This window comes from Haemorhous mexicanus, chromosome 1 (genome assembly GCF_027477595.1).
Source record: "Haemorhous mexicanus isolate bHaeMex1 chromosome 1, bHaeMex1.pri, whole genome shotgun sequence".
In the NCBI taxonomy this organism is placed as follows: domain Eukaryota; kingdom Metazoa; phylum Chordata; class Aves; order Passeriformes; family Fringillidae; genus Haemorhous; species Haemorhous mexicanus.
This window is the reverse complement of record NC_082341.1, coordinates 100,192,597-100,219,088: the sequence shown is the minus strand read 5'-3', so window position 1 is coordinate 100,219,088 and position 26,492 is coordinate 100,192,597. Positions and strand designations below refer to the sequence as shown.

Genomic DNA, 26,492 nt, shown 5'->3' with positions numbered 1-26,492 from the left:
CAATAATATTATTGACAAACATTTTGCAGTAAAATTCAAACTTCGTTACATCATTTAGCACAACTGCATTCTTTATGTGATAGTGAGAATGGGTTTTTGTTCTGCTTTTTCTGATTTTTTTTTAGATTCAATTATAATAACAGATTGCTGGAATTGACTCCCAAAAGTTGTACTGAAATTATTTCACACCTTAGCTACTCTTCTAGGATACCCTCACCAACAGACCAAAATTTCAAAAAAGCCCTAAGTCCTGTATAATTTCAGTCTGCTTTACATGACCAGATTTGGGTGCAGAAAGTAACAATGCACCATTTTCTTTTTTCTGAAAGGGTGAAATTTTGAATTATGTGCCCATTGCGTTTCATGGCCTCGCTACGTGGCAGAGGTTTATCAGCTTTTTTGTCATCCCATTTTGGTGATAGGATTCAAGCTGTCTTGGAAACTTTGGAATTGCTTTCCTCCTGGTATCACAGGGCCCAGGGACTCCCTCACTTGGGACATCTGGGGTGAGGAGGTGGGGTTCCTCAGAGACCTCATTGAGGAGGTGGTGGGAAAGGGCAGCTGGTCCCTGCAGGGCTCTCCAGGGAGCTCCCACTCACGAGGTGCTCTCTTGCTTGTGTGAGCACTGTCCAAAATGAACTGAGGCACTGTGCCTTTCCACAAAGCCTATGTATTCCTGTGCCTGGTTATGTGGGAATGAACAGCATGGAGGTTTCATCCTTCTGTCTCCACAGGAGGACTTGATAATTTGACACTGGACCTCTTAACCCAGCTGTCTTTTGTAGGAACTAAATTTCCTTCCCTACGTGGAAGAGTTGGAAGGAGACTGTTAGTGTCAATGAATTCAGAATCATTGCCCCACCAGCCCCCTTGCTGCTGTCTTACATGGAAGGAGACAATTTGGCTCCAAATGACTAACGGGATTCTTTAAAAAAAAAAAAAAAAAAGAATTAAAACTTTCAGTCTGATCTCAAGTTATTGAGACTATACCTGAGGTTAGTGTTACTACTTCTTAATGACCTTCCATGTGGCCTTTATGGACTGAGATTTCTGTGCATGTTAGTACATGCTGAGTAAAAATATTGCTGTGAAATGATAAACCATATTTATAGGCAATAGGGCAAAATCCTAGCTTCTGTTAAAAAAAAAAGGCTAAAAAGAGGGCATTTATACACTTTTAATGAGTACTGAGCTTGCCAAAATCTCTCAAATTGGTCCAGAGGTTTGGAATGAAGAATTATCATTTAAAGACGAACAATGCGAGTTCTGCTGCAATTTCAGCAGCAATCCCCAGACCTGTTTTCTTTATGCCATGAAAACTTTAGAAACATAAACAGTGCTGAATTGCCACTGGTACTGAATAATTTGGCTTTTATTGTTGCCTGCACTCTTCTTGTGTTCAAGAAAATAATTTATTACTTATTAGTAAATAGAAGGTAACTAAAGATGACTGTGACCTAGTCTGTTGAAAATTTCTCAGTACCTTTAATTTGTTAGTAAATTAAATGTATTTTATTTGAGCAGAATCATATATACAGTATATTAACTTTTTTTTTCCAGGCAATCTTTACTCAGCACAGAAAGGCCAGATGTATGGGAATTGTAAAAAATCAGGATATGCATAAAAACTGTTCAAGTGCATAAAGCAGCCCCATCTGGAAGACATCTAACAGAAATGAAGTTGTACAAAACCATTCCATTGATAATAAAGCTAATTTTTATGGGTCTGACAAGTATGTAATTATGTTCAGTGGTGCTTTTCAGATTTTATCACAGTCAATAAACCGCAGTGGTAATTTCATTCCCATTTGACATATTTACATGGAAACATTTGATTGGAGGAATTAGTAACCCTGAAAGCCTTGATAGATATGTTTTAATGATCTGTGACCTCCGCAGTCCCTCATCTGTTTATTGTTGCAACAGGCGAGAAGTCGTTCCTCTGTGACCTTTGTGGCTTTGCCGGCGGGACGCGTCATGCCCTCACCAAGCATCGGCGGCAGCACACAGGTCAGTAAAGCTGTCTTTACTCTTCTGTGTTTTCCCCAGCAAGGCAGTCCCTCTGCACTGGGCAGTAACACAAGTCATATAGCATGTTACAGCACAAATAAGACATAGGCTCATTGTTTGATTTGCTATTTCTCGTTTTTGTGAAATCGCCGTGCCCAGGCTCTGCAGCGAGTCTGTTAGCTCAGAGTTTGAATAATGGCTTGGGGGTGAGTGCTGGGTATTTTTGGTGGGTTTGGGTTTTTTTGGTTTTTTTTTTTTTTCTGAAGGAAGTAGAATTGTGAAGACTGGCTTTCTTCTTTCGATGAATGCTAAGTCTATGATTTTTTTTTTCCAAGGCCCAAATAGATTACCTACTGTGAAGATTTTGCAAGAGACTGCTAGAATGTCCCTGGGTGAAAATTAGAGACTACATATAAATTAATCCATTTTTTTGGACTGAAGCATAGTTGAAAGCTAGTGTTGTTTCAGTTGCCCTTTTGTAATTTGAAGATAGTTTGTAATTAATAGGTGCAACTTTAAGAGTTACCACATGGCTGGCATGTAAAGCAAGATTTCTCTCCCAGAATTAGTAAAGCTTTCCTACCACATGGTTATAAAATTTTAATATCAGACAAAATTAAATTGGTTCTTAGTTTCAGAAGACCAGAAAAAGTGTAAGTATTAAACATTTATTAATACATTCTACCTTAATTGTGCTTTTTAGTAGTTCCTTGTAAGTGTTTGATTATTTGAATAGATTTTGTTCAAATAGACGTACAAGGGTTGCTGTTTAAGCCACTGTAGTTTTTTTGTTTTACTATCATGAGGATAATGTAATATCATCAGGAATTACAGTGTGAGTTAAGTGACCATTGTCTAATGTACAGTGGAAAGAAATAGCTAACAAATGAGAAGCTGTAGTTGTTACATCATGAATTTTCCATGGATTTTGTAAAGGAATCACAGTGGGAGATTTTATTATGTCCCTGTATAAACTAATCTTCATTCAGGACATACACCATCTCAATGTGTAATTTCCTGGAGAGCAGCTACTCTCTTTCTTGAGAGCCTGAAGCCATTCTTCCCACCCTGTTTTTAGTTTATTTAAAGCAACCATATTTGGAGGAGATTCTGATGCTTTCAGAAAGGTAGGATTTTCAGTGCTAGTCAATATCTTGAAATAAATAAGTTCTAAAAAAATGTATGTGTGTTCAAGGCCAAAATTTGCTTGCAAGTCTTGTTAGTAATCCTACTTTTATAATTTTTTTTTTCTAATAACAAGAAACATAAATTTGTGGAAGAATATTGCCACAGTCAGTTCCCATTCGCTGCTGGAAGTTTGTATTTTTCAAATGACCAATAAAAGTAATTTAGTAAATATAATAAATTATCTTATTATTACACTCTGAATGATAACGTGAGCAGTTATAACTACTGGAATAGAAGCTGTATGCTTCAGTTATAATTAAAGTTTCAATTTTTCTGGAGCTTTGAAGAATTTTCACATGTTGGCACAAGTTTAACAAATGTGGGCTAAGAAATTGATTAATTAATTAATTAATTCTTTAGGAAAAATAAATCATTGTTATCAAGAGGATAGGAAATACCTTTTGCTTTTCATTGCCCTGCCATGTGATACATTGGGATCTTGCATATATCTAGGACTCATAGTCAATGCAGACACACAAATGGTAAACAGTTCTTTCAGGATGGGAATATAGAAGAAATGCAAATTCTTGTATTTACCCATCTTGTCTGTATCTATGATGTGAGTGCAGATCTAGTTTCTCAGAAATGTAAGCCTTTATCATCAAATATATATATATATGTGTGTGTGTGTGTGTGTGTGTGTGTATATATATATATATATATATATATATATATATATATATATATATATATATAGTATCATTAGGCCACCAGTCAAATGGAAATCTGTTTTATTTCCTGATTTATGTGCAAAATTAGGCTGAAAATATGGTGTACTCCTGGTGAAAAGCCATCCAGGTTTTTGAAGGCGTTTTTGCCCTTCTTTTGCCAGTGTGGTAGAGGTTTCTTGTGCTATGATCACAGGGATTTACAGGTTATAGATCATGAAGCTTGCATCTAGCAAGCATAACTTTATATTTTATGTCAGGACTGGAGGCTCGTTATTACTTTGCTATTAACTTTATACTATATAGGACAGTATCTCAGAGGCAGAGGGATCTATCTTTTTGGCATTTATCTGCCTCCGTGGCACAAACAATCAGAGATGATTCTTTAGCAGAAAAATTATCTGTACCTTCTATTTGTTTCAAGGAGAATGACACAATCCACCTTTGCTAGCATTGTTGCACTTACATGAGTTCCACTGTGTTTTCATCCAGTGCTCAACTTTATCTCAGTCATTAGCTGCATGCACTCTTCCTTGTACTCTTCTTTTTACTTTTTTTTTCCTCTGTCTCCAGTTGGCACAATTTTCCCAAAGCAGAATGCCAAAGCCAATTACAATCAGGTTGGAAAGGGATCGGTATCAAAAATACTCTAAATGGCTTTAATAATTCCCTACTGTAATACAAGCTGTCAAGGGGGCTGACACAGAACATCTTCCAATCCAAAATTTACTTCTATCACCTGTCAGAGGCCCACAATTCAAGGGCAAATGAACAAATCCTCACATGTAGTTAAGGAGCCTTAACCAACTTAACAAGTCTCCTCTCATCCCATCCTCAAGGCCTGAGATGTCCCAAGACCTCAGAGAAATGTTCAGCTGCTGGTAGTTATTTGACACAAGGGAAGCCTGGCTGTAGGATCAGCCACTTAGACTTTTGATACTCTTTATTCTGGTATTTCTTACTCTGTTCTTCTCTTTTTAGATGAGATTCTTTCTTTGTACCTGGAGAAATGCCTTTATCTTGTAAAAGGTGCATTTTCTTTGGAAATATTACAGGCAACATGAAGTATAACTTGGTGTGTAAAAAGCTGACCCCTGGTCACTCTTGCAGCAAACTATGCAGACCAGTTTGGTAAATAGGATGTTATCCCCTGAAGAGATGTTTTTGGTTTTAAATGACAAGAAGTACAGGAACATTAAATTGAAAGAAAAAGCCATTAGTTTTAAGACTTGATAAACTTTAGTACTTAATATATTTGTAAACATGATGCATCTGAATAAAGATTTCCTTGATATAGGCCATCTCAACTGTAAAGTAGGAACAAATAATGTGACCTATCAAGAGATTCCTGGTGTTTTACCAGTTGATGTTTTTCTTCTGTTTTAAGTACATTGTGTCTGTAATGATGACCTGGTCCTGCGAGAAACATACACTTTGGACAGAGAATAAGTGAAGTTGTTGGATGATTTTGTCCAGGGAAGATGTTCCAACATTATTTTATGACCTGAGTGCACCTTCTTCCAATTGTATTCTACAAGAATCTGTCTCTGGTATTCTGAAAGTCTTTCACTGACGATGTAAATATCCATGAAGCTTCTGTTTTGTGAATTGAAGCAATGGCTTAAGGAGTGGTCCAGAGTTTGACCAGAATTTTATCACACTGAAAGGAATACTTACATCTCTGTCTGCCAAATGCTTTACAATAGGCACTTGAGGCTGCCTAGGCTGTGATAAACTGTCTTAAGAAACTTGGAGCACAGTATCAGCAGGTGCTGTGTGGTAAATAAGGGGTAGTTTGTGGTGCTGCAGGAACATAGATGCCATAGTTCTGGCGTCTCAACAAGGCTGTGAGAAAAAGATTTTGTCTTTTGAGTCATCCTGAAGCAAGTGTTTTTGATTCTTATTTTGTTCCAGTAAGAACGCCTTCCTGAAGATAGTTTTTGCTGGGTTTAGAGTAAGTTGAATTACAGAAGGAATTAAACAATTACCTGAATTTTGTAACAAAAAAGGGTAAATAACCTCTAAATCAGCCATGAAAAATAAACACGCACACACATACAGGAAGCATATAATATCTGATAATTTAAATATTTTGCCTTAATCATGATCAACTAGGAAGAAAAAACAAGCAAGGGTAATTATTTCTGGCTTGAAATGAAAACATGGAAACAATTCATTATTTTAAAATGTCTTTTCTTTATGTTCTTGCTCTTTCTGTTCTGCTCACCTCCTTGTTTGCCCGTTCTTCTTCATGTTTCCCAGTAAACTTCCATGTTCTGTAGTAGCTGGCTCAGTCCCACAGTGCTGATCAGTCACAGCCTGTGTTCTCGTGCATGAAATCTCTTTTTAAATGTTGGTTAGTACTGCTGCAAATTGCAAAAACCTTATCCTCATCTTCTACACATCAACAGTCGGCATTTGCTTTCCATGTGTTGGTTGTGGTGGGATCTTCCCAGGCTTGATAGAAGTACATCACAGTAGTAAAGTGTTAGTGGGTAAGTACACTTACTGTGCACTGCTCTGGCAGTCACTGTGAACCTATGGAACTGCTTAAGGAGATGGTGTCTTTCTTCAAGTATTTTCATGCATTTTTGAAGATGGTAGCTTATATTGTACAGAGCACTGTTTGTATGATTGCCTCTGCTCACTCATCTCAAGACATTTATAGGTCAATGTAATAAAGAAAGAAGATTTAATAATATATGTGTTTTTATCCAGATGAGTGACTCACTTTGTGTTTCTATTTCTCATGTGAACTGCTCTTTGACTTTAATGTGTGGTTACATTACTCAGCATTGAATTTATATGTATAATGTAGCTTCTTCCCTTCAACTTCCCCACCACAGCTTAAAAAAATTTTCATGTTGAATACCACAGGAAATGCAGCACAGTAAGAAGACTTCTTGCTCTTTTCAGCAAGTGATGAAATTTGAAGAGCATCTTTGTTGTTTTTCCCTTTTCTATTTACACCAACATTTACAGCAGATTGGCAAATTGATTCTAGCAAAACTTTGACCAGCAAAGACACCAAAAACCTGGACTTTTAAAACTTTCTCCCTACCTAAGAGAAATTGTCCAGTAGCAAGAGAAAAAGAGAAAACTGAAGTTACTGGTTAGCAGCAGCTTTTATATACTAGTGCTTCCTATGAAGTGGCCCTTTTGTCATTTTCTTCCCCAGTTTTCGATTGTTGAAGCTCAAATTTTCCATGTCAGGTGACTTAACCGGCAGATGCACTTCAGAAGTTGGTCAAAGCGTTGTCAAAAATGCAAAGCCATTTATTTTGTAATCCCGTGGTCAGGAAATGTAGCTTTTTGAAAGTGCTTGTGTTAAAAATAAAGTAAACCCCCAGAGTGTGGGTCCTTGATCTTGGAATGTGTGTCCTTCGTTTTTGTTCCTACACGGACCTTGTTGACCACTGAATATTTTGGGCACTTATGTTTTTTTTCATTAGGCTTGTAACTGACAAAAGTAGAGATGATGAGAGACAGATAAGTCTTCTGTAGTGATAATAGGTGGGGGGATGGTTTAATTTATTTATGTTTATTGGTCTTTAAATATAATAGACTTTGTCCTTATGGTTATGGATACACTATTTTAAAGTTACTGTTGTTTTAAAAAATACCGTCAATACTGATATTTTTATTTGTGTAATTTTAATTTTGTATGAATTAGAACCTTGACAGGGAGTGAACAAGAGTCCTCTTGGAATTTTTAATGGCAGCCTATATTAAAAGAATTATGTTTATTGCCTGAAATGTCTTGGGGCAAGAAGGGTAGAGGGAAAACTGGGACACAAAGACCGATGAGAAGCATCCTGGCCCATAGATAGGGAAGACAAAAAATTCTTAAATCAGTGGGTCTGTGGAAAGCTTTAATAAATAAACAAATAAATAGAAGTACTCCTGCTGCTAATATGCTCTTCAATATCACCCAACCCAGAGAAATACCTGGTTGTCTTTTAGGTTTTTTTCAACTGTACTAATTAACCTGTTTTTTTTTCTATGAAAATACTGTTTCTTATGTACAGCTGCTAAGAATTACAGGCTGTGCTAGGCTGTCTTTTTTCCTCCCCATTTAGTTGGTTTTTGTTGTGTGATACTGCTGTGATGTATTTTCTGTCAGGTGAGATTTACACATAGTCTACTTGACAGGAGCAGTTAGCCACAAGGATTTCCTAAGGAGAAACTTCCTGGAGCAGTGGGCAAGGATTACCATTTTTCTTACAGTCATGACAGAATTTGCAAGCCCTCCTGGCTTCAATGGGCCCTCACTCAGCTGTCAGCCTCACTGGCCCTGCCCTGACACAGCAGCAGACCTTTATTTGATCTGTTCTCCCCTGAATGGCAATCTAAAAATCTCCTTTCAGTTCAGATCTGCCTTTTTCTTTTTTTTTCAAGGGGGCAAGTTGGCAAGGTTCTAGTGCATTTTAAATGAAAGCAGTTAAAATAAGTATGTATGTTATCTAAAATACCTGTGGCTTAACTACTTAGGCTTGAAAATGTTGCTATCTTCTTTAATGCTAGGTGATAAAATAAATCAGAAGGGGAAATCTTCAGTTCAAGAACAGGTTACGTTGCTAGGGAGTCTATGGCCTCCCAGAGAGTTTAATTGAAGCAGCAGCCACTACCATGCAAGCTGCTGGGAGAATCAGCTTCTCCAGAGCAGAGTGTCAGGGTCTGACAAGAAAACCCCATTTGGGGCATGAAAGACATACTTTCCAGCAGTCTCAATTTGTCCAGCATGGAGGCTTTGGCTTTGTGTCCTGCCCCTTCACCTTTCCTTGTCCCATGAAACAATAAATGAAAAACATTGGCTGGTATTCTCTGCCACAGCTGCTAAAAGCAATTATTCCAACTCTTTATGGAGCTTTCAGAAGCTGCTCTGTTCTCTTTCCATCCAGCATTAGGGGTTTTTCAGGCCTTGAGGGCCTTGCACATCTTTTTCCCTTAGGAAGCAAAACCCCAACAATCTCCAAGAATGAAAAATGTGTATTTCTCTCTGTTCTCAGAATTCTGGCAATGTCTATTTCAAAATCTTCAGAGTCTCCTGCTATAAACAGCTTCACAAATTTGTCTTGGAGGCATGGCTGTTTGGGAGTGGCCATTTGTTGCTGATTGCAGAAGGCCACTTGTACTGATAGGCTTGTGCTGGTGGTGTGTCTTCTGTCAGTCTGAAAAACTTCACATTATACCTGCTTATGGTTCAAGTTGAAACTGTCTGTCCTAGATCTCTGAACAGTCTTCAAAGTACATGTCTGTTTCTAGCAGTTTTATCCAGACTTCTTAAGTCAGGGATGTTGATTCCTTATGTAGTTTTTAGATAATTACATTGGAAGGCTTGCACACTGCAGTGAAGATAACATAAGTTAGGAACTGGCTTTTAGCTTCTCCATACAGAAGAAAACCTCTTTCCTCCCTAAATGGTAACTATATCTGCTCTTATGCCCCAAGGAATGTTTCTGTGACAACCAGCTGGAAAAATGGGATGTAGGTGTTTTAACTAGTCATCACAGGGTATCTGTCATGAGGTTTTGTCTTCGTATCTTCTAAGGCGTAGACCCCTCCAGTAGAAGGAAAAGTACTCTTTTCACATAGAAACTTAGACACGAAAGATTTTTACTTTTTATCAATTAGTAGTCCTCTAGAAATTTTCCTTGCAGCTCTATATTCAGCAGAGATTGAATTTAAGTAATCTGAAAATATTGTCCTAGTCAAAGTTTAGTAGTTGATTGTTTGTTTGTTTTATTTTCATTAACCTTTCAAGTCCTTCTGCTGAAAATTGGCCTACTGTTCAGAAAATTCACAAGGGCTGAAGACTAAGGGGCAAGATAGGGGGAGTGGAGCAGAGAGTCCTGGTTCATATTCTTAGTCCCAGTTTATTTCTGTTATTTAAAGGATAACATTAAAAATTTTGGTTGGAGATGGAAACAGAGACACTTTTCACCTGGAGATGTTCCTTTCTGAGCATATGCTGAATACAAGCATCAGTGGGATTTTTCACCTTCTACCTCCCCCCGTGTTGCTTTTGGGGCTGTTCTTGGCCCAGATTGAAGAGAAGATGTGGTGTGAAACAAATGCCTGTCCCCTGGTTAGGGTATTTTCATAGAGTAAGGCCCTGTAACAAGGTTACTCTGTTTCAGTGCTGTTCTTTCTCCTCCTTTTTGCTGCTGTGTAATTCCCTGTGGGAAGTCAGTTGGATGCTGATGTGTTTCTGTCATAGTTTGCAGTTAATGCATTGTATTTGCAAATTTAAGTTGTATTTGTGTTTGCTGTATATATACATGGGCTAAAAGCTTTCTCAAGGGATGTGCCAGAAATCTGGGTTTGTCTTCCTTTTCTGTAAATGAAAACTGATTATCTTCTCTTGTCACCTTCTAGGAGAGAAACCATTCAAATGTGATGAGTGTAACTTTGCTTCCACAACACAATCGCATCTGACACGACATAAGCGTGTCCATACTGGAGAAAAGCCTTACAGATGTCCCTGGTGTGACTACAGGTAATGAGTCATTAACTAAAGCATGATGAGAGAAGGGTTAAGGTGATCAGATGAGGTTCATTTGAAGTCACCAATAAAAATATATTGCCATTAAAACACCATCAGGGCATCAGTAATTACATATTAAATTAGGAGCTAAATTTAAAAACTTAGTCTTCAGTATTTAGGTGTTACTCTATAAAGAAAAACAAATGATGGGAAACCTTTTAGTGGTAACACTACAGTGCTAATGTTGAGTGTTTGTTTCACAGCTGCTCCAGTGTCTGAATTCTCTGTGGTGGGGCTGCTTATCTACATTGCCTTTTCAAATCATTTGCGGGTTTGAAATTTTTCTTGGTTGAGTTGCGACCATTTCACCAAGAAGAGAAAAGTTCTCTAAAAGGCTTACCAGCCTAAATACTCACAAGACACTTACTAGAACTGGAAACAACTCAAGCTAGTTACAGTTCTTCAGAGTCTTGTTGTTCTGCTCCAGTTTTCCTTTTCCTTACTAGCCAGGGTGTTAGGATGAAAGTTGGCCATAGGGTTGGTCGCAGGGCAAAGCCTCCCATGTTACACCACTAAAACCCATCCCCTTGTTAGGGCAGTTGATTAAATTTTAAAAGAATCACATTGAACAGTGAAGGTTACTTCTGGTGTTTATCACCTGTTTCTTTGGTTCGTTATAGACTACTTATTAAATGATCCCATGCATCTTAAGTGCATGTTTACTCCTAAAGACACATCTTCTACATTCTTGAATACTTTTAATACCTTGCAGTGAGGTGGCTGGTCTATGTGTACCATAAAGGAATCCATAGAAGGATTTTATGGGCAATTTGCAAAAGTTGATGTTCAAAAAGTTTTTAAAAATCAGCGTTATATTTTATAAATGGCATATGATTAGATGTTTGTGTTGTGATGCATGCACAGAAGAGGGGAAAGTTAAACATTTGATTATACCCCTTTAGCATTTTTTATTTTCTTTTCATGCTGAACATACAACTGTAATGTTCCTTTAGCATAAGTTTTAATGTAGTTTCCTAAAGCAAGGCTGTATAATGAAGCCTATCTGCTCTCATAATACCTTTTTTCATGCTATTTGTGAGCTACTTTTCAGAAAACTCTTGTACAGAAGGCTTCTGCAGTGGTCACAGATTTTCTGTACAAAACTTCTCATTGCAGTGTTTTGTTTGTGTGGGGCAAATGTTCTGTGAACTCTTCTGTACTGAGCACCCATTAAATCACACTCTCGAGCTGCAGAGAACTGAATTTGATAGCCTCAGGGGGAGGGGGCTATGTTTCTGTACTGCTACCTTAAGGGTGTCGCTGCTTCTTTATAAGTAGAAGTGGTTTTGTCAGCTTCAGTAAGTCATCTAGGAATTAGAGGTGGTTTTCATTTGTCAGAGCAGTTGTGTTAAAAGGTCTGTGTTGAGTGAAGTGAGAGCATATAAGCATTAGTGTGACACGATGTGCTGCACTGAAGGTAAAAGAAGTTCTGTCTTTAAAGCTGTGTGTTTTAGGACACTTAATCTTGTGGTCATCCACTTTAACTGAATCATCACAATGGGCAGGAATAGTCTTATTACAGGCCTAGGAAATGAGAGTGGGTCACAGTGGGTTTGAGATCCTAGGCTTGAAGAGCCAAGAGACTGGGAGTGTTGTAGATGTGAATCAGTTTGGGGTTTGTTACACACATCCAATGAGTGGATGCACTTCCCTCGCTCGGGATGACAAAATGCATAACCCTGTGCTCTGTTGAGTGAAAGACAGGAGAACATTTTACTTTGGATAAAGAGTTTTCTGTATGGGATATCAATTTCAAGAAACAGCAAGTTTTTTTAAGAGTATTTTATAATACTGAAGGTTATTAGAGAATATGCAAGCATAGCATATTTTATCAGGATTAACAAGAAATATCTGGGCATGCCCTGCTTTTATATTATTGAAAAATAAATGCTTCATGACAATAGAATGTTAGTTTCCATCCTTCACAGGCCAATTTTGACCTAACCTTTGGAGACTGATCTCTACAGATACCAGCCGATGAAGCTTTGATTCTGCAGGAAATGTGTTCCAAGCTCAGCTGAAAAACATCTGGTAGGGATGCAGGAACCAGAGCTATGCTGCTGCTGCTGCTGCAAGTTCATAGAGGCAGCGAGGCACTCCGTGTAGCTGCAGAGGAGCCCATAGAGGGGCTGCTGTATTTATTAGCTCAGCAGTCCTGCTTGTGCCTGCCAGTTTCCACAGTCCTGGGATATTAGCCAGCCTTGTTGGCAAGTAAATGTTCTGCTCTCTATCCACCTCTCTCTTCATTTTAAACTACAATTTTAAGGGAATCACGTGTTGCCTCCTTGTCAAGTCACGCAGTATTTCTCTTTTAAAGGAAAGTTATTAGCAACTCTGTAAATGATATTGTTTGCACCAGTTCAGCAGATGGTATGTAGTCTTGCAAGTGTCACATAGAGAAAATGAAGATTTTAAAATCTGCTGATCTAGTGCTAAAATTCACCCCCAAGTCTAGTGGTTGAGGTCTCATTGTGGTGCTGTGAGCTTGGCCCTTGCACTGTAAGTTCATCCAGACTATTTCATATGTTGCTGTTTAGTGTTGCTTGGCAACTACAGACTCTTTAATGAGCCTTGTACTTTCAAGGAGGTGAATATTCCTCTGGTTTTTTTGGGATATGGAGGGAAGTATATTTAGTCCTAATATAAATTTTCCTTTCATTGATAACTGATCTCTGTTCTATAAAGTAGTTTGAGACTACTCAAGTTTGAGACTTGAATTAAAACAGTGGCTAAGTACAAGATATTTAAACTATTCCCATTCAGCTGATTGGTGCTCAGAGTATTCTTGGAGATTCTTGACTTCAAGCTTTTCAATTCATCAGCCTGATATTGTGAATTATCATCCTGCAAAAATTCTTGCCAGTCTAGTGAGTGAAAGGCTAGATAACCCTGGCTAGAAGTACAAAAACGGCTATTGGAAGAAACTAATCTGAATTTAGGAACTGTTATAAACTTTATAAACTGAAGTGAAATCGTCTGTATGGTACTATGGGGAAAAGAGTGATTCTGGCTGCATGGAACAGAAAAGGCAATTTATTCCCTATATAGCACACAGCATGAGACATTCTTTTTTTAACTAGAAAAAGACATGAATGGATGTGGTTTTCTGAAGGGAATGCTAAACTAACTTAGCGTTTTTAGCTCACAAATTATAAATTCTCTATAGTATGCATATGCTTATAGTTGTACTTCAGTATTCTTGTGAAAAATGTTCCCTTCCATCTCTAGTTTTTGTACCATGACCACTTGATATTTATTTCTGTCTAAATCTTTTGTATTTTGGTGACAAAGAAATTGACATCTGCTTTTTGATACAGTAGTATATGAGTTCCAGTTCAATTATAATTTGAAATTATGTTTTCAGTCTAGTTTTAAAAATTCTTTAGAAGGAAGCAAAATATAATATTGATAAACACTAACATTTACTTGTGTTTTTGGTTACATATTTTTCACATTTGGATTTTCAATTTAGGTTTTTCCCTATTTAGATAAAAATATGCATGATTTTCCTTTGCATTTACTTTTTCAAATCACACAGCATGTCTCTCCATTCTTAAGTCAATGTGCTTTGTCATACAAAAATATTCATTCACCCTTAATTAATGTTCAACCTAATTTTATAATACAGAATTGGTCTCACAGGGGCCTGCACTACCATTACTTATGCAATGCTTATTTTATATTTCCTAGTCATTTAAAAAAGATGTGTTATGTGACTGAACTTTTCAGATGACACCATCCTGGAGTAACACTGACAACAATACTGTTTGCATTTGGTAATGGGCACAATAAGCACTGAAGAGCTGTATAACATCCTGAAAATGAACAGTACCTGTGACACAGGGCTCTAAATCTGTTGGCTGTATAGTCTGTGGACAGACTTTCTAAACCTGCAGCATAGTTAGGTACCTGAATTTAATCTGATTGCGGAAGTGAAAAATTCCCCTAAGTCTGATGTTGACAGTGAAAGATGCAGATATACAGCATTTTCAGAACTAAACTGGTTTTGTGCATGTGTCTAAGAAATGGAAATCTCATTTATTTATATGTAAGGTTTCAAATTTAACTCCCATTTGTTCTGACTTTCTATATAACTGCTGCAACTTCTCAGGCAATTTATGCTCATGGTGTGTGTGAGGGGGATGTTTCAGTGAAAGGGATCCGAGTTACATGGAGGGGGGCATGCAAAAGGCAGAACCCTGCTTTTCTCACATGATCAAATTTGTTGGATTACAGTGCTCAGGAGAAGCACTGGTGTAGTTTTGTGATGCAGAAAGAGTATTGCTACTACTTTGACCACAAGAGTGTGGGACTGATATTATGTTAATGTGCTTCAGGCCATCCCTCTGCTGTTATTAAAGAAAATAATTTTCAGTTGTCTGGGACTCCACTGTATGGTTCATTTTGCACAGAGTACCCATGGTGGTGAGGGAACAGAAGGCAATATGCAGGGGTGCTCCTTAGTCATAGATAAGAAGGTGTAGAAGTTGGATAAAACAAACAGCCAGACCAGCAAAACAGCATGCATTCCTTTCTATAAAGTATATGACTTGTGAAGGATGTCTTACAAGACTGAGAATAAATAGCATACATTTTTAATATAATTATATAAGCTAAAATATATATTTTACATTTATTATGCATAATAAAATAATTAGACAACATTCTGTAAGGGATTATAGCATCTGAATTTCCAACTGCAGACGGATTCATTGCATATTTTCAGCAGCAGCAGCAACATGACTTAGGAGGAGTTACTCCACAGGGGCTACTTTTCTTTTTTTGGACAGCATCCCTAGGGAGTTCCTATTTCTGTCTGACTTACAGTATCTGTTCATAGGTTGTAAAGACTTTATAATACACTCCAGGATTTGCACCTAAGTCATGAGAATGTGCAAAGTAAGTGTTTTCTCTCTGTTTTGGTGAATTCAATAACTTTTAGGTATGATGGCATCAGCTGTGCACTATTTCCTTGTAACATCAAGAATAACTAGGGACTACTTTACAGATGAGGTAACAGTACCTACTAATTCATAGCAAAACTGAAAGGCTGTTAAGGCAAATTCTACATAAAATGATGAAAACAGTTTATTTATCATTAAAACATTAATATCAATATGCTCTTTGTAACCACTGAAATTTAATATGCCTGTATAGGAAATAACTAGGTAATACAGCTGTATAGGCTGATGAGGATTCCAGGTGGCAGCCAACATTGCACTATGGGAGAACACTTTCATGTATATACATCACAAAGGCAGAATTGGAAAAAAAATGGTGAACATACTTTGTAGAAATACAAAGTTGTTAAGGAAAGTAAAGCATGTATGTAATAGAGCAAACAGGGCCTTCGGGAAGCACTCCAGCTTCTGTTGTGCTCAGCAGCAGGAGTTGAGGATATCCAGTGCCTTGTGCTAGGAGACTTATAAACAAATGAAGATAGAAGTTTAGAGAGACATTCTGTCAGTGCATGGGCACGGTTCCCAGATGAAAACTCAGAATATTATTCCCCCCTTAGTTTTTAATAAACATTCAGATAAAATATTTGGAAATATTTCTATTAATCTGGAATAAAATATGCTGTAGCATTTAAGTCTTTAAAAGAAAAATAATCTGAAATAGAATTTAGATATAGTTGCAAAAACACTTTAATAATTCCAGCGAATACATGGCATACAGAGCAATAGTCAGCATTATTCCCTTTTGTAATGTTTCTGTGGCTTAATAAAACCTCCTATATTCACCTAAGTTATAGCAGTTATGTTGTGAACTCAGAATAAAAATATGCAGTGTTGCAGTAGCATCAATGCAGATCAGCTATCAGGTTAACCAGCTTAAGCAGATGTAATTCCTAACACTCGGAACGGCAGAGCACACAGGTAGTGATGTGATCCTCTGCAGTTTTGGACAATCCTTGGTGGCAGTGTATGAAAAAACTTGGGCTCCCTCTCAAAGCTGTCCCTGTCCAATGTCACTGCATGGAGTGCTTAAGAGAATGTGTGTACGAGGAAACAGGATTGTTCCTTAGGAAAAGATGGGTGCACGAGCACACCCATGTGCATTGGCATGTGTTGACTCGGTGACTGTGGTCCACTGGGAGGTTGCCATGTTAAGAGGCCTTGGCAGAGCATGAAATACTGTCATCATTTTGTGAGGTCCTCCACATTCTGTATTTGTAATTACAGGCATAGTAAATGCATTCTGCTTGGTGGAAGGGTAGTATGAACTTTTACTAATTTTAATGACTAATACTTGTTAAGGAAATTCGTCAATAATTCTATGAGCCTTGGTACCTGGTACCGCTTTTATTGTTTTGGGGTTTCTTTCTTTTTATTTATTAATTTTTTTTTAAATTTATTTACTTGTTTGTTCTTAGGGATTGGGTTTTTTCCCCCTATTGCCATCTATGAAAGAGGAATTAAAATATGCCTTTTTAACTCAATGGGTCTGAGATTCTCATGCTAACATTGAATTTGGGACTTTAAGGATCTGCCCACGTGGTGATGCAATTGCAAACACTGATAATACAATTCTAGTCTCATTTTAGGCTGAGTCCTTTGAAGGACAAAATTTTAAGGGATCTATTTAAGCCTAAATGCTGTGCTAAATTACTCAAAGGAGACTGCTGAGTTTAATGTTACTGAGACTTGAAGCCATTTCGATATCAATGTAAAAATGAATATCTGGTTTCAGCATCTCTTTGTTACAGCCTCTCTTGATTGTAGCCCAGCACTTTGTAAATTGTTCACACTTTGATTCAAGATCTGAAAAAACATTGTCAGTCTCCTGATTTCTTTCAATAGCCACTGTCTTTCCCTTACTGTTCAATCTGGGCTTTGTCCCTAAATGTTTCTGAGGCAGCCCCTTCCCTGCTGAACTGATGCTGTTTTTTCTGAATCAGTGTCCAAGACACTTAACCCAAAACCTTGAAGTATTTGGTATCTAGGAAATATGAATAAGACCACTTCATGCAGTGGACAGTTTAATGTAACTAATGTATTCTTTTATCACATTTTATCTTCTCTCTGTCCTCACACTTGTTTTTTTGCTATCATATGTAGTCATCACTGTCTTAGCTATTCTTCTCTCTTAAAGAGCATAAATACATGTATATTTATATTTAATATATACTTAATTCATGTTTATCAATCTAAAACACCAGCATATTATTCAAATTAAAACAATCCTAAGTATTTTGTATTTTGATAGTAAATAAAATTTTAGTATTAACCTCAAGATGAACAGCAATGCTATGGTCTTAATATAGTATGTAGTAGCAAAAAGACCTGTAATTTCCTATTGTTGCAGTTCTTCTGATAAAAAAGTGCTTAAAGTGATTAAAAAAGTAATTAATGTGAGCCTTTTGTGTAAAACATATTTTAAAAAATATTAAAACAACCATATATGTTTTCTTTGCTCTTGCCTGGTAGCAGAGAGTAAAAGAATTAATTTGCTTGTTTCTTTTGCCATTCCTAATCCCCAATCAAGTCATTATAAAAGGGCCAAAGCTATCTTTGGAGGTGATGAAAGCTACAAGGAATTATTATTATTATTATTATTATTATTATTATTATTATTATTAGTGATGATAGCTACCATCTAACTATGTGGCTAGCAATCTGAAATTACTTTGGTAGCATTACAGGTCTCCAAGATGAAATTGATAGACACGAGCCGATTGTGTTGTGTGGGGTTTGTTCTCCAGGCTGTATGGCTACCACCCTGTAAAACAAGTTCCTGTGTTAATGCTGTCTTTGTGACAACTTTCCCTCTTCCTCCTTCACATGTAACATACAAAACAGATCAAATCTGGGAGAGTCACAGAAAGCAAGTTCTGTTCTGAAGTCCCAGAAAGAGGTATACTCTAGTGCAAGGGGAAGAAAGGGAAAAGTTTTTTCTGTTTAAAGTCTGATGAAAATGAGATAAAGAAAAGAACTGCTGAATAGCAAGTAAAATAGGGAAAGAAAAGAGCTTTTGTGTTTGAGAAAAGCTTGCCACTTAGATACTTTTAATGCACTAGAAATGGTGAGCAATTTTCCAGATAAATTTGGCATTGTTAGAATTTCCCAATTTATTAAACTTAAATAAAAGTCCTTGCGCATTCCAGCAGAGTTGCCCTTGTCTCTGTACCAGCTTCTGCCCAAGTTCTCCTGGAGAGGTATGTTGGGGCACTTTGGGACCTCGGGTACTAGAGCCTCTGTCACCACCCCGCGGTTCCTCTACTCCAGGGTGGAAGCGTGGGCTTGACACACTGGGCTGGCACCTCTGCAGTGCGGCTGGAGGGTGTCTGCCAGGCACCACAATGTGATATGGTGGGACTGAGGCTCTGGAGCAGCATCAGCACCTGGGGTTTGGAAGTCTGGTGCTCCTGGCCACCCTCTTCCCAGTGTTGTGGGTTACCCCTGTGGGCTGAAAGCTCATCTCTGAGAACTTCAGATTTCTGCTTTGGAGAGAGAGGCATTAGAGATTTGGGAGCTCAGAATTCCGATGATGTTGCTTTGAACCTGTGGGTTCAAAGTTGCTGCTTAGTGTAGCCAGGGGAGAGCTTGTCTCAAGGTTTGCATTGTTGCCTTTTCTCCTACTGAGCAGCTGGGAGAAGGTGGTGCATTCTCCATAGGAAAATGTGGCATAAGGAAGACAGGCCATAGCTCACCATCCCTAAAACCATTTTGCAGTCTCTGTTGTAGGGTACTCTACTTTATTCTCATAAGTCATGGATCAGGGATCCCTATTTCCCTTGAGGCTTTGTTTACAAAAAGACAATCTGGAGAGGAGCCTGTTGTCCTGTAGTAACTTATTAAGTTGCTTATTACAGCTATTTTGTCCCTAGTTGGGATGATCTTTGTGGTTTTGTTAGGCCTGTTTAGGTCTGAATAATAGCCATAGATATAGCTGACACTTCTTAGGGAATAACCAGCACATAAAGCACTCTCTTTTGTTATTGCAAGTGATGGAGTGCTGCTCTGGTGTTATCTTTTTTTTTTTTTTTTTTTAATGTGTTTTAAAATTTACTGTTTGAATAATGGAAAATGAATTAAGGGAAGAAAATATATATGAACAAAAGGTTGCTCTGCGTTCTTGGATGCATCGGGTCAAAGCTACTTCTTACTTTGTGTCTTCAGAGAAAAGATGACGTCGGTACAGCACACCTCATCATCTCCTTAGCAAGTTAGATATGCTGAGGCTTAGTGTGCTAATGCAATGGAACAAGCTAATGCAACAATGTTCTCCTTTCTCCCACTCCCATGGGTCAAGGGATTGGAGTGGAGATAATCCTTGATGTTTTCCCACCTTTCTTTAAGGGCACAGGTTTTTTTCCTAGAAATCTTTTTTGTTCCACCTAATCAAACCACCACAGTGGTTTCAAGCTCACTGTGCTACCTAGAATATAGGTCCATACCCATATATCTACATTTTTAGGTAATGCATTAAAGTGATACTTCTCCTGGTGTTCTTCAGCATTGCTATCTTTTTTTTAATATATATAATTTGTTTTGGTTTCAAGAAAAAAGGGGTATCTTTAGTTTAGAAAAGTAGATTTTTTTAATCAGTTGACAAGGATTGTTTTTTAGCCTTCTGTCCCTAACTTATTGTGAGAGTTGTGCTGGCCCATCCATCCATCTTTCACCCATTTCTTTAATAACTTTTTAAGCTGTTGGCCAGTTTCAGTGAAAACTGACACCCTGTAGTAGCTGCTGAGATAAATTAAGTTCATGTTTCCTGAAAGAGGTGGATGAGGAGTGAAAAAAAATCACGGAGGACCAGTCAGGCAAAATTCAGCTGTCATGTACTCTTCTCTCTTACAATCCAGCCTCACCACCCAGAGCAACTGTTTTTTCTTGGATGGGGATATCCTGAAGGAACATGTTGGGGAGCTGTTGTTTGTTGCCTTGGTGCAGTGGGAGATTTAGTGAACAGGGCATGAATGCATAGGAAAACATGCTTCAGTTGGTACAATGCTCGTATGTCAAAGTATTGAGTCCCAAATTAACTGTTTGTTGCAAGTTGACAGGATAGGTCCTTTTTAAAGGTAAAATTTAAAAGGTATTTTTGAAAGGATAAGGAGGAGATCCCCAAAATCTGTGCTTTTCTTTAGAAAAAAGGATCATTTGAAAAAGATTGACACCCAGGCAATTCAGACCAGTGACATTTCTTGCTGAAAAGGAAGAAGCTTCCCACTGTGGAGAGGTTGTTCCACAAGGAGGTTTTTTTTGGCACTTTTTCTATAATTCATTCAGTGATAGACTGACATATTCATAGATCTATATAGATGTATTTACTTCAGGAAAAAGAAGCAAAGTTTGAGGAAGTGGTAAGTTCTTCTTACATGCTATTAGTGATACTGAGCATCCACGAATTTTCATCTCATGGCGTCCAGTGGCTCTGTTCCTATTTGAAATTCAGCCTCTTCATTTACGTGACTAAATGTGACTTTCATCACATTTTAATTTGAATTTTAATTACTAGTCTTTAAGATTTTGATCAGCACTAATAAATTATAGCACAGTCATATGGTATTTAGCTGATTGATTTTTGCATGCTGAAATATAGTCATTTTGGAGAGCAGTAAAACTTTCAAGTAGGAGAAATGTTTCAAGGATAAAGGAATTTGTATTGGATTTGTTCATTTGTGTCAGACCAGAGAGGAAAGTCCTAAATATGAGCCTTTGTGAGGGCAAAGCAGGTGTCTGCTATCCAGTCTGTTTTAAACAAATGCAGGGACATCATGTCAGGCAAACAAGGCCAGCGAGTGCAGCTTTTGGGAATAGCTTTGTGTTTCCTGGTGGTGGTGCAAGAGGTGAGAGATGAGAATGCAGTACTGGGTGATGGCAGCTCTGTTGGTACTCTGCATTGCAGAGCTTGATTCTAAAAGGCAAATATTTGTTTGCTGGGTTCTGTTCCAGCTGCATCTGTTCCTGGCTTCCTCTTTTGTTTGGATGTCTTTTCTCTTAGAAGTCTACAACATAACATCAGGAGAATCTTTATTTTCTTTTCCTGCTCTGAAGTGCCCATTTTTAGTTTCAGTTCACCAGTAGCATGGCAGGAGTACTGTAAAAGAAAGGATTATAACTAAGCCCCTCTCCATCTAAGCATCTCTGTTCCATAGCTCAGTTGGGAGTCAGCTCTCACTGGCTGGAAAGTGTGTACTGTCACAGGGTCGATAATATAAAACAAAACAGAGCCAGTGGATAAAATCCTGGCTCCACTGATATTATTCACCTTCCTTCCATGTCCTCAGTGAAGTGACAATTCTCACCTGTCATGAAGATACTTGTTTCATAGGAAGGAGAGAAATGGAAAGCCAGGGAGCTGGCAGCACCTTCCACAAGACTTTGGATCCTGAACAATAAAAAAGTTCAACTAGGCAAGTAAGTAGAGGGATTGAGAACCAATTATTTCTACTTTTCACTTGATTTTCAGAGAGGATCCAATCTCCTAAATCTTGCCAAAAGACATCTAAATCCAGAAGCATGTACTCCTTTTGGAGTTTCTGTTTTTCAATTCTCTCTCTACTTGAGCTTGCAAGTTCTTGCACAACTGAGTGAAATCACTGAGACATGCTCACAAGTCTTTGTCCTGGGGAAATGGCTATGTCTGCCTCAAGACTTTTGGTACATTTCTTAGGCAAGCAAGCCCCACTTCCTGTATTTTTGGGTATGTGTTAGAGGCCTGAATATTAGACAACTCAGGATTCATTTAGTTCATAATGAACTGCTGTCTGCAGCCTCATCAAGTTATTGTTTAGGATTCTCAGCTGAAAGGGCACAGGACAAAGTGTTTAGAAGCCTGTTGTTTGGATTTTCTAAGAAAATTATATGGGGAACATAAGTGAAAACAGAAGAATGTTTCTGAAAGCAGGGATTACATCTGCTTTTGGCTCCTGACAGCTCCTTGCTGCCTAATGGCAAAGTTTCAAGAATAAAGGGTTGATGCACGATATTTTGTGTCAGCTAATATACTTTCCTGGGACAGAGGACAGAGCTCAGCCTTCCTTAGGACAAGGGCAGCCCTAAACTTGGGAGTTTTACAACCTAGAATGGTGGCATCCTTTCTATAAAGTTAGGGGCAACATTGTATCCTTTTCCAAAGCAGATTAGAGCTTCTGATATTTCCTATTGGTGACCTACATCTCTCTTTAAAAACAGTAGATACATAATTTATGCAAATGTTGAAACCTACATCAGTTCTTTATTATGTCCACTAATTGCACTGTTAGTTTGAATGGTTTTGGAGGACTGACTAGGCTGCCACCTCATACTGCCATGCCCAACAGTGCACCTAAGCAGAAAGCATTCTACCCTGTGTTACTGATACCCTGTCTCCCAAACCCATCACTACTCTTTTTGTCTGTTGTCTGATTATCATATCCTTCTCAATACTTAGATTACAGTTTTTCTGAGGCCAAGACCATTTTCCATGTGCTAATGTATCATTATCCTGTTGTGCTTCCCTCTCAGGTCATGCTGTGCAGTGAGAATGTACCAGCTCTCTTAGAGCTACTTCTAGATTCATAAACATAGGATTACATTGCACCAGAGGAGTACAGGAAAGCCTGTCCTGTTGTGGTGAAACCTTATTGTTGCCAGGACTGTGACACTGTTTAATGACTACAACCTCAGAGGAGGTGTAACAGCTGAGAGCCTGCCTTCAAGTTGAAGTGCAGTATCAGTGCATAGTTCCTATAGTCTCCCTAGAAAATCTTATCTCTCCCTTATGGACTAGTAGTCCAATACCTTTCATGAAAATTGAATCCATATAAACAGAATTTTTCAAATAGGTATGCAATCTTAAGTGCCATTAGAATCAACCTTGGTTTTGATTTTAAACCTGAGCTTCAAATACATGTCTGGCTAAATGCATTTCTGGTTGCATTTTTTTGTTTTGTTTTTGGAGATCATGTCATTGTTATATAGCTGAAGAAAGGGTAGTACTGAAAGGAATGCATCTTGGAATGCAAGTGGAACTATTTAGACTCTCTTCTTTAAGGCACAGTTTCTTTATCTATACCCATCCAGTACTTAGAAAGGAAGGATTTCAGGATATTAGGAGCTATATTCTTCTCTTGCTATTCCCCTCATGTTAGTAAGCTGCTGTTCTGCAAACTCGTGGAAATAGCACTGAAACATACAGACTACTTCCATCTCTGCAGCAAAAACCCCAAACTGTATATGTCCGATAACAGAAGGGAAACAAATACAGATAGATTTTTTTTTCCTAAATTTCTATTATTTACTTAATTTATATTTACTTTTGGAAAATACATGGATTTTTTTATAATAGTTGTAGAGTAAACTCTTATGGCCTTAAAGATTCATATGGATGAATGACTTCTCAAAGAATTGTTTTACAAGAGTGCTTTAGCAATTTCAGGATGAGTGCTTAGTTGAAATAGTCACTAAGGGCTTGTTATTTACATAGGCATTTTTTGCACCAAACCTGTGTATTTTTTATTTGACTCGGATGACTAATGTCCTTTCATATATGTACATATAACATGAAGCTTGTGATAGGTCCAGTTGTTCAAAATTTACTAATATTCCCCAGAATCACATTCTGAATTAGCCCTTTAAGGACTGCATTACTAGGATGCTAAATAGATGCGAAGGAATAGTTTAGTTTTATATAAAAGATGTGGAGTGCAGAGTCTTTTTGGTGCGTTCTGTTTGTTTGTTTGTTTGTTTTTAGTTTAAGAGTGCAATATATGTTTTCTTTAGCTGTAAAAGCACAATCAAGGCAACATGATAAGTGAGTCAGTGTTGTAAAAGTAAAACTAATTTTGCCTTCACTCACATGAGCTATAGAAGGAGGAAGCTTTATTGTCCCTGGGAAGGTGATAAGGCAGAGTAATTGTATATTATACTGTCCTGGAACATCTGCCTGAAGACTGTTGGAGCAATTCATCTATCATGGACGATACAGCATGTTTTGTCTTTCTGCTTTAACCCATCCCCACTGCTGGCCTGCACGAAGGTTTTGATAGGGACTGTGCCTGGGCTGGGGCTCACATTAATCAGTCCCCTTGTTCAACACTCCAGCTGACATAATTACAACCTGCGCACAGCAGTTATTCAAGTTGAGTCCTTGTCACTCGTGGTGCGAAACTACACAGCTCAGATCCCGAAGGAGATTGCCTTATCACACAGAACAAGGGCTCACAGGAGTTGAAGAGAATAGAAATGGGAAAATGTCTTCCGGGAGTACTATATATTCCTTTAAAATAAGACATTTGAGAGACTTACAAGGGACAAAGAGAAGCATTGTGCAAGGTCTGAAATGAACAGGTTATTATTTTTAAAAGGATTACACAGGCCATTTTTGTGAAATGGACATGCATTATTAAATAAATTCAGTAGTCTCTCTTATCATTCAGTGGCTCTGCACTATTAGTTTTCTTCAGAAGTGATAAAATAGTTTTTGACTTGTATAAGCTTTAAGTATCTCTCAGTAGAAATCATCAGAACACAACTAATAAAAGTGCTCATATTATACCAGTAAAATTGGCACACACACAAGGGAAGACCTGCGAGGATCAGAGTTAAGGGTGAAGGAAGGAGCATGCAAAAGGGCTTTCAAAGATGAGCAAGTTCATTAGTTTCTGCTGTTGTATGATACCAGAGAGTGAAAGGTGAAGCCAAAGAGAAAGTTTCATATTTTACCATTCTTCCCTCTTTTCATGTTAACCCTCTGTGAGAAAAAAGACAAGTCCGTAACATTATCTATGATAATGACAGAAATTTATTTTCATGTAATATGATGGGGTTAATTTTATATGGTGGTGGGCTTTTTCTTTAAGACAGAACCTTTGCATACATGATCATAGGATAATTTGTTTGGGATTGGTCTATAAAATTCCTCAATATGACAGAATTTAATTGGTATCAAGAAGGCTTCTGCCCTGGCGTTTAAATTTTTTTCTTCTTGGGTCAGGTTTCTGAAGTAATACCATTCAGGCAGTTGCTATTCTTCTCAATCAATAGATCTAGAATGTTGCCCTGATTTCTCATCTAGTTAAAATCATGTTATGTCTGTTAGACATAATTGTGTATTGTTGAAAGCACAGTAAAAATGTGTCTATTCTGGGTGGTCCAGTTTTAATCTAATGCTTTTACAAGACAGCTTATCTGCAGTTTTGAATAGTCTGAAGTAGAAGAGCAGTAGAAACTACCTTATACATTTTACTTTACATATAGTTATGCTAGGTGAGTCAAATACATAGTTCAGTGCTTTCCTTACATTTCAGTATCTTTGGTTAAGTACACAGCACATTAATTTTGATGTGTAGGTCTCCAGTGGAAGTCCCTCTACATGAAAACTGAACTGCAGTTTCTTACTGATCTGCAGGGCGTCCTTATAGGCAAATGTACTCTTGTAGGAACAAAAATCACGTTTTGCTTGCTCCTTACTCTTAAAATCAGTTCTCCTGGAGTGAATGATGTCTGTGAAGTAAGCTCAAAGTACAGAGCCAAATGCTGCATTTACTTACATTTGTGCAGAAAATGGCATTATGAGGACATAATCTGAAGAGAATGATGTTTCTCTGATATATGTTTTCAACACACATTTTAGATTAGATAATCAATCATGCCTCCAATTAAACACCCAAATTTGACTTTCAGAATCTAAGATGGTTTTGCAGTATTGACAGCCAGGAAGAATATATTTTAATTTGCAGACTGAACAAATTTCCATGACATCATGGAAGCACAATAAATGGCTGACCTCACAATGACATTTTTCAGACTTGAACTGTACTTCTTGGAGACTTTGAGCCCAGAAAAAGCCTTAAGCTCAGCCAGTCTGACCTTCTACAGAAAACAAGCTGCATAGGTGTTTTTTTTCCCAGTTTGCTCTGCACTGAACCTCCTACTTCTGACTGAATTTTATGATCTAGAAACATATTCAGTTTTGATCTGAAAACAGGCAAAGTTGCAGACCTAAAGTTGCAGAACCACAGCTTCTCTTCTGTGAAGGATTAATTGCTGAGGAAATTGTGCTTTGTTTCTCAGTTGAATTTGACTGTAAGTGTAGTAATCGCTTTTGGTTTTGTATGGGTTTTCTCCAGGTTAGGTTGTCCCTTA

The 26,492-nt window shown here is 37.8% G+C and overlaps 1 protein-coding gene across 3 annotated transcripts in view; it reads left to right on the top strand.

Moving 5' to 3' along the window:
• Positions 1-26,492, top strand: part of ZNF407 (zinc finger protein 407) — a 332,122-nt gene that overhangs the window by 198,430 nt on the left and 107,200 nt on the right. For all 3 annotated transcript variants that reach the window (XM_059857216.1, XM_059857224.1, XM_059857233.1), the window contains exons 6-7: positions 1,927-2,010; positions 10,245-10,365. In XM_059857216.1, coding sequence (XP_059713199.1) covers positions 1,927-2,010; positions 10,245-10,365 — 205 coding nt within the window. The remainder of the gene's footprint in view (positions 1-1,926; positions 2,011-10,244; positions 10,366-26,492) is intronic.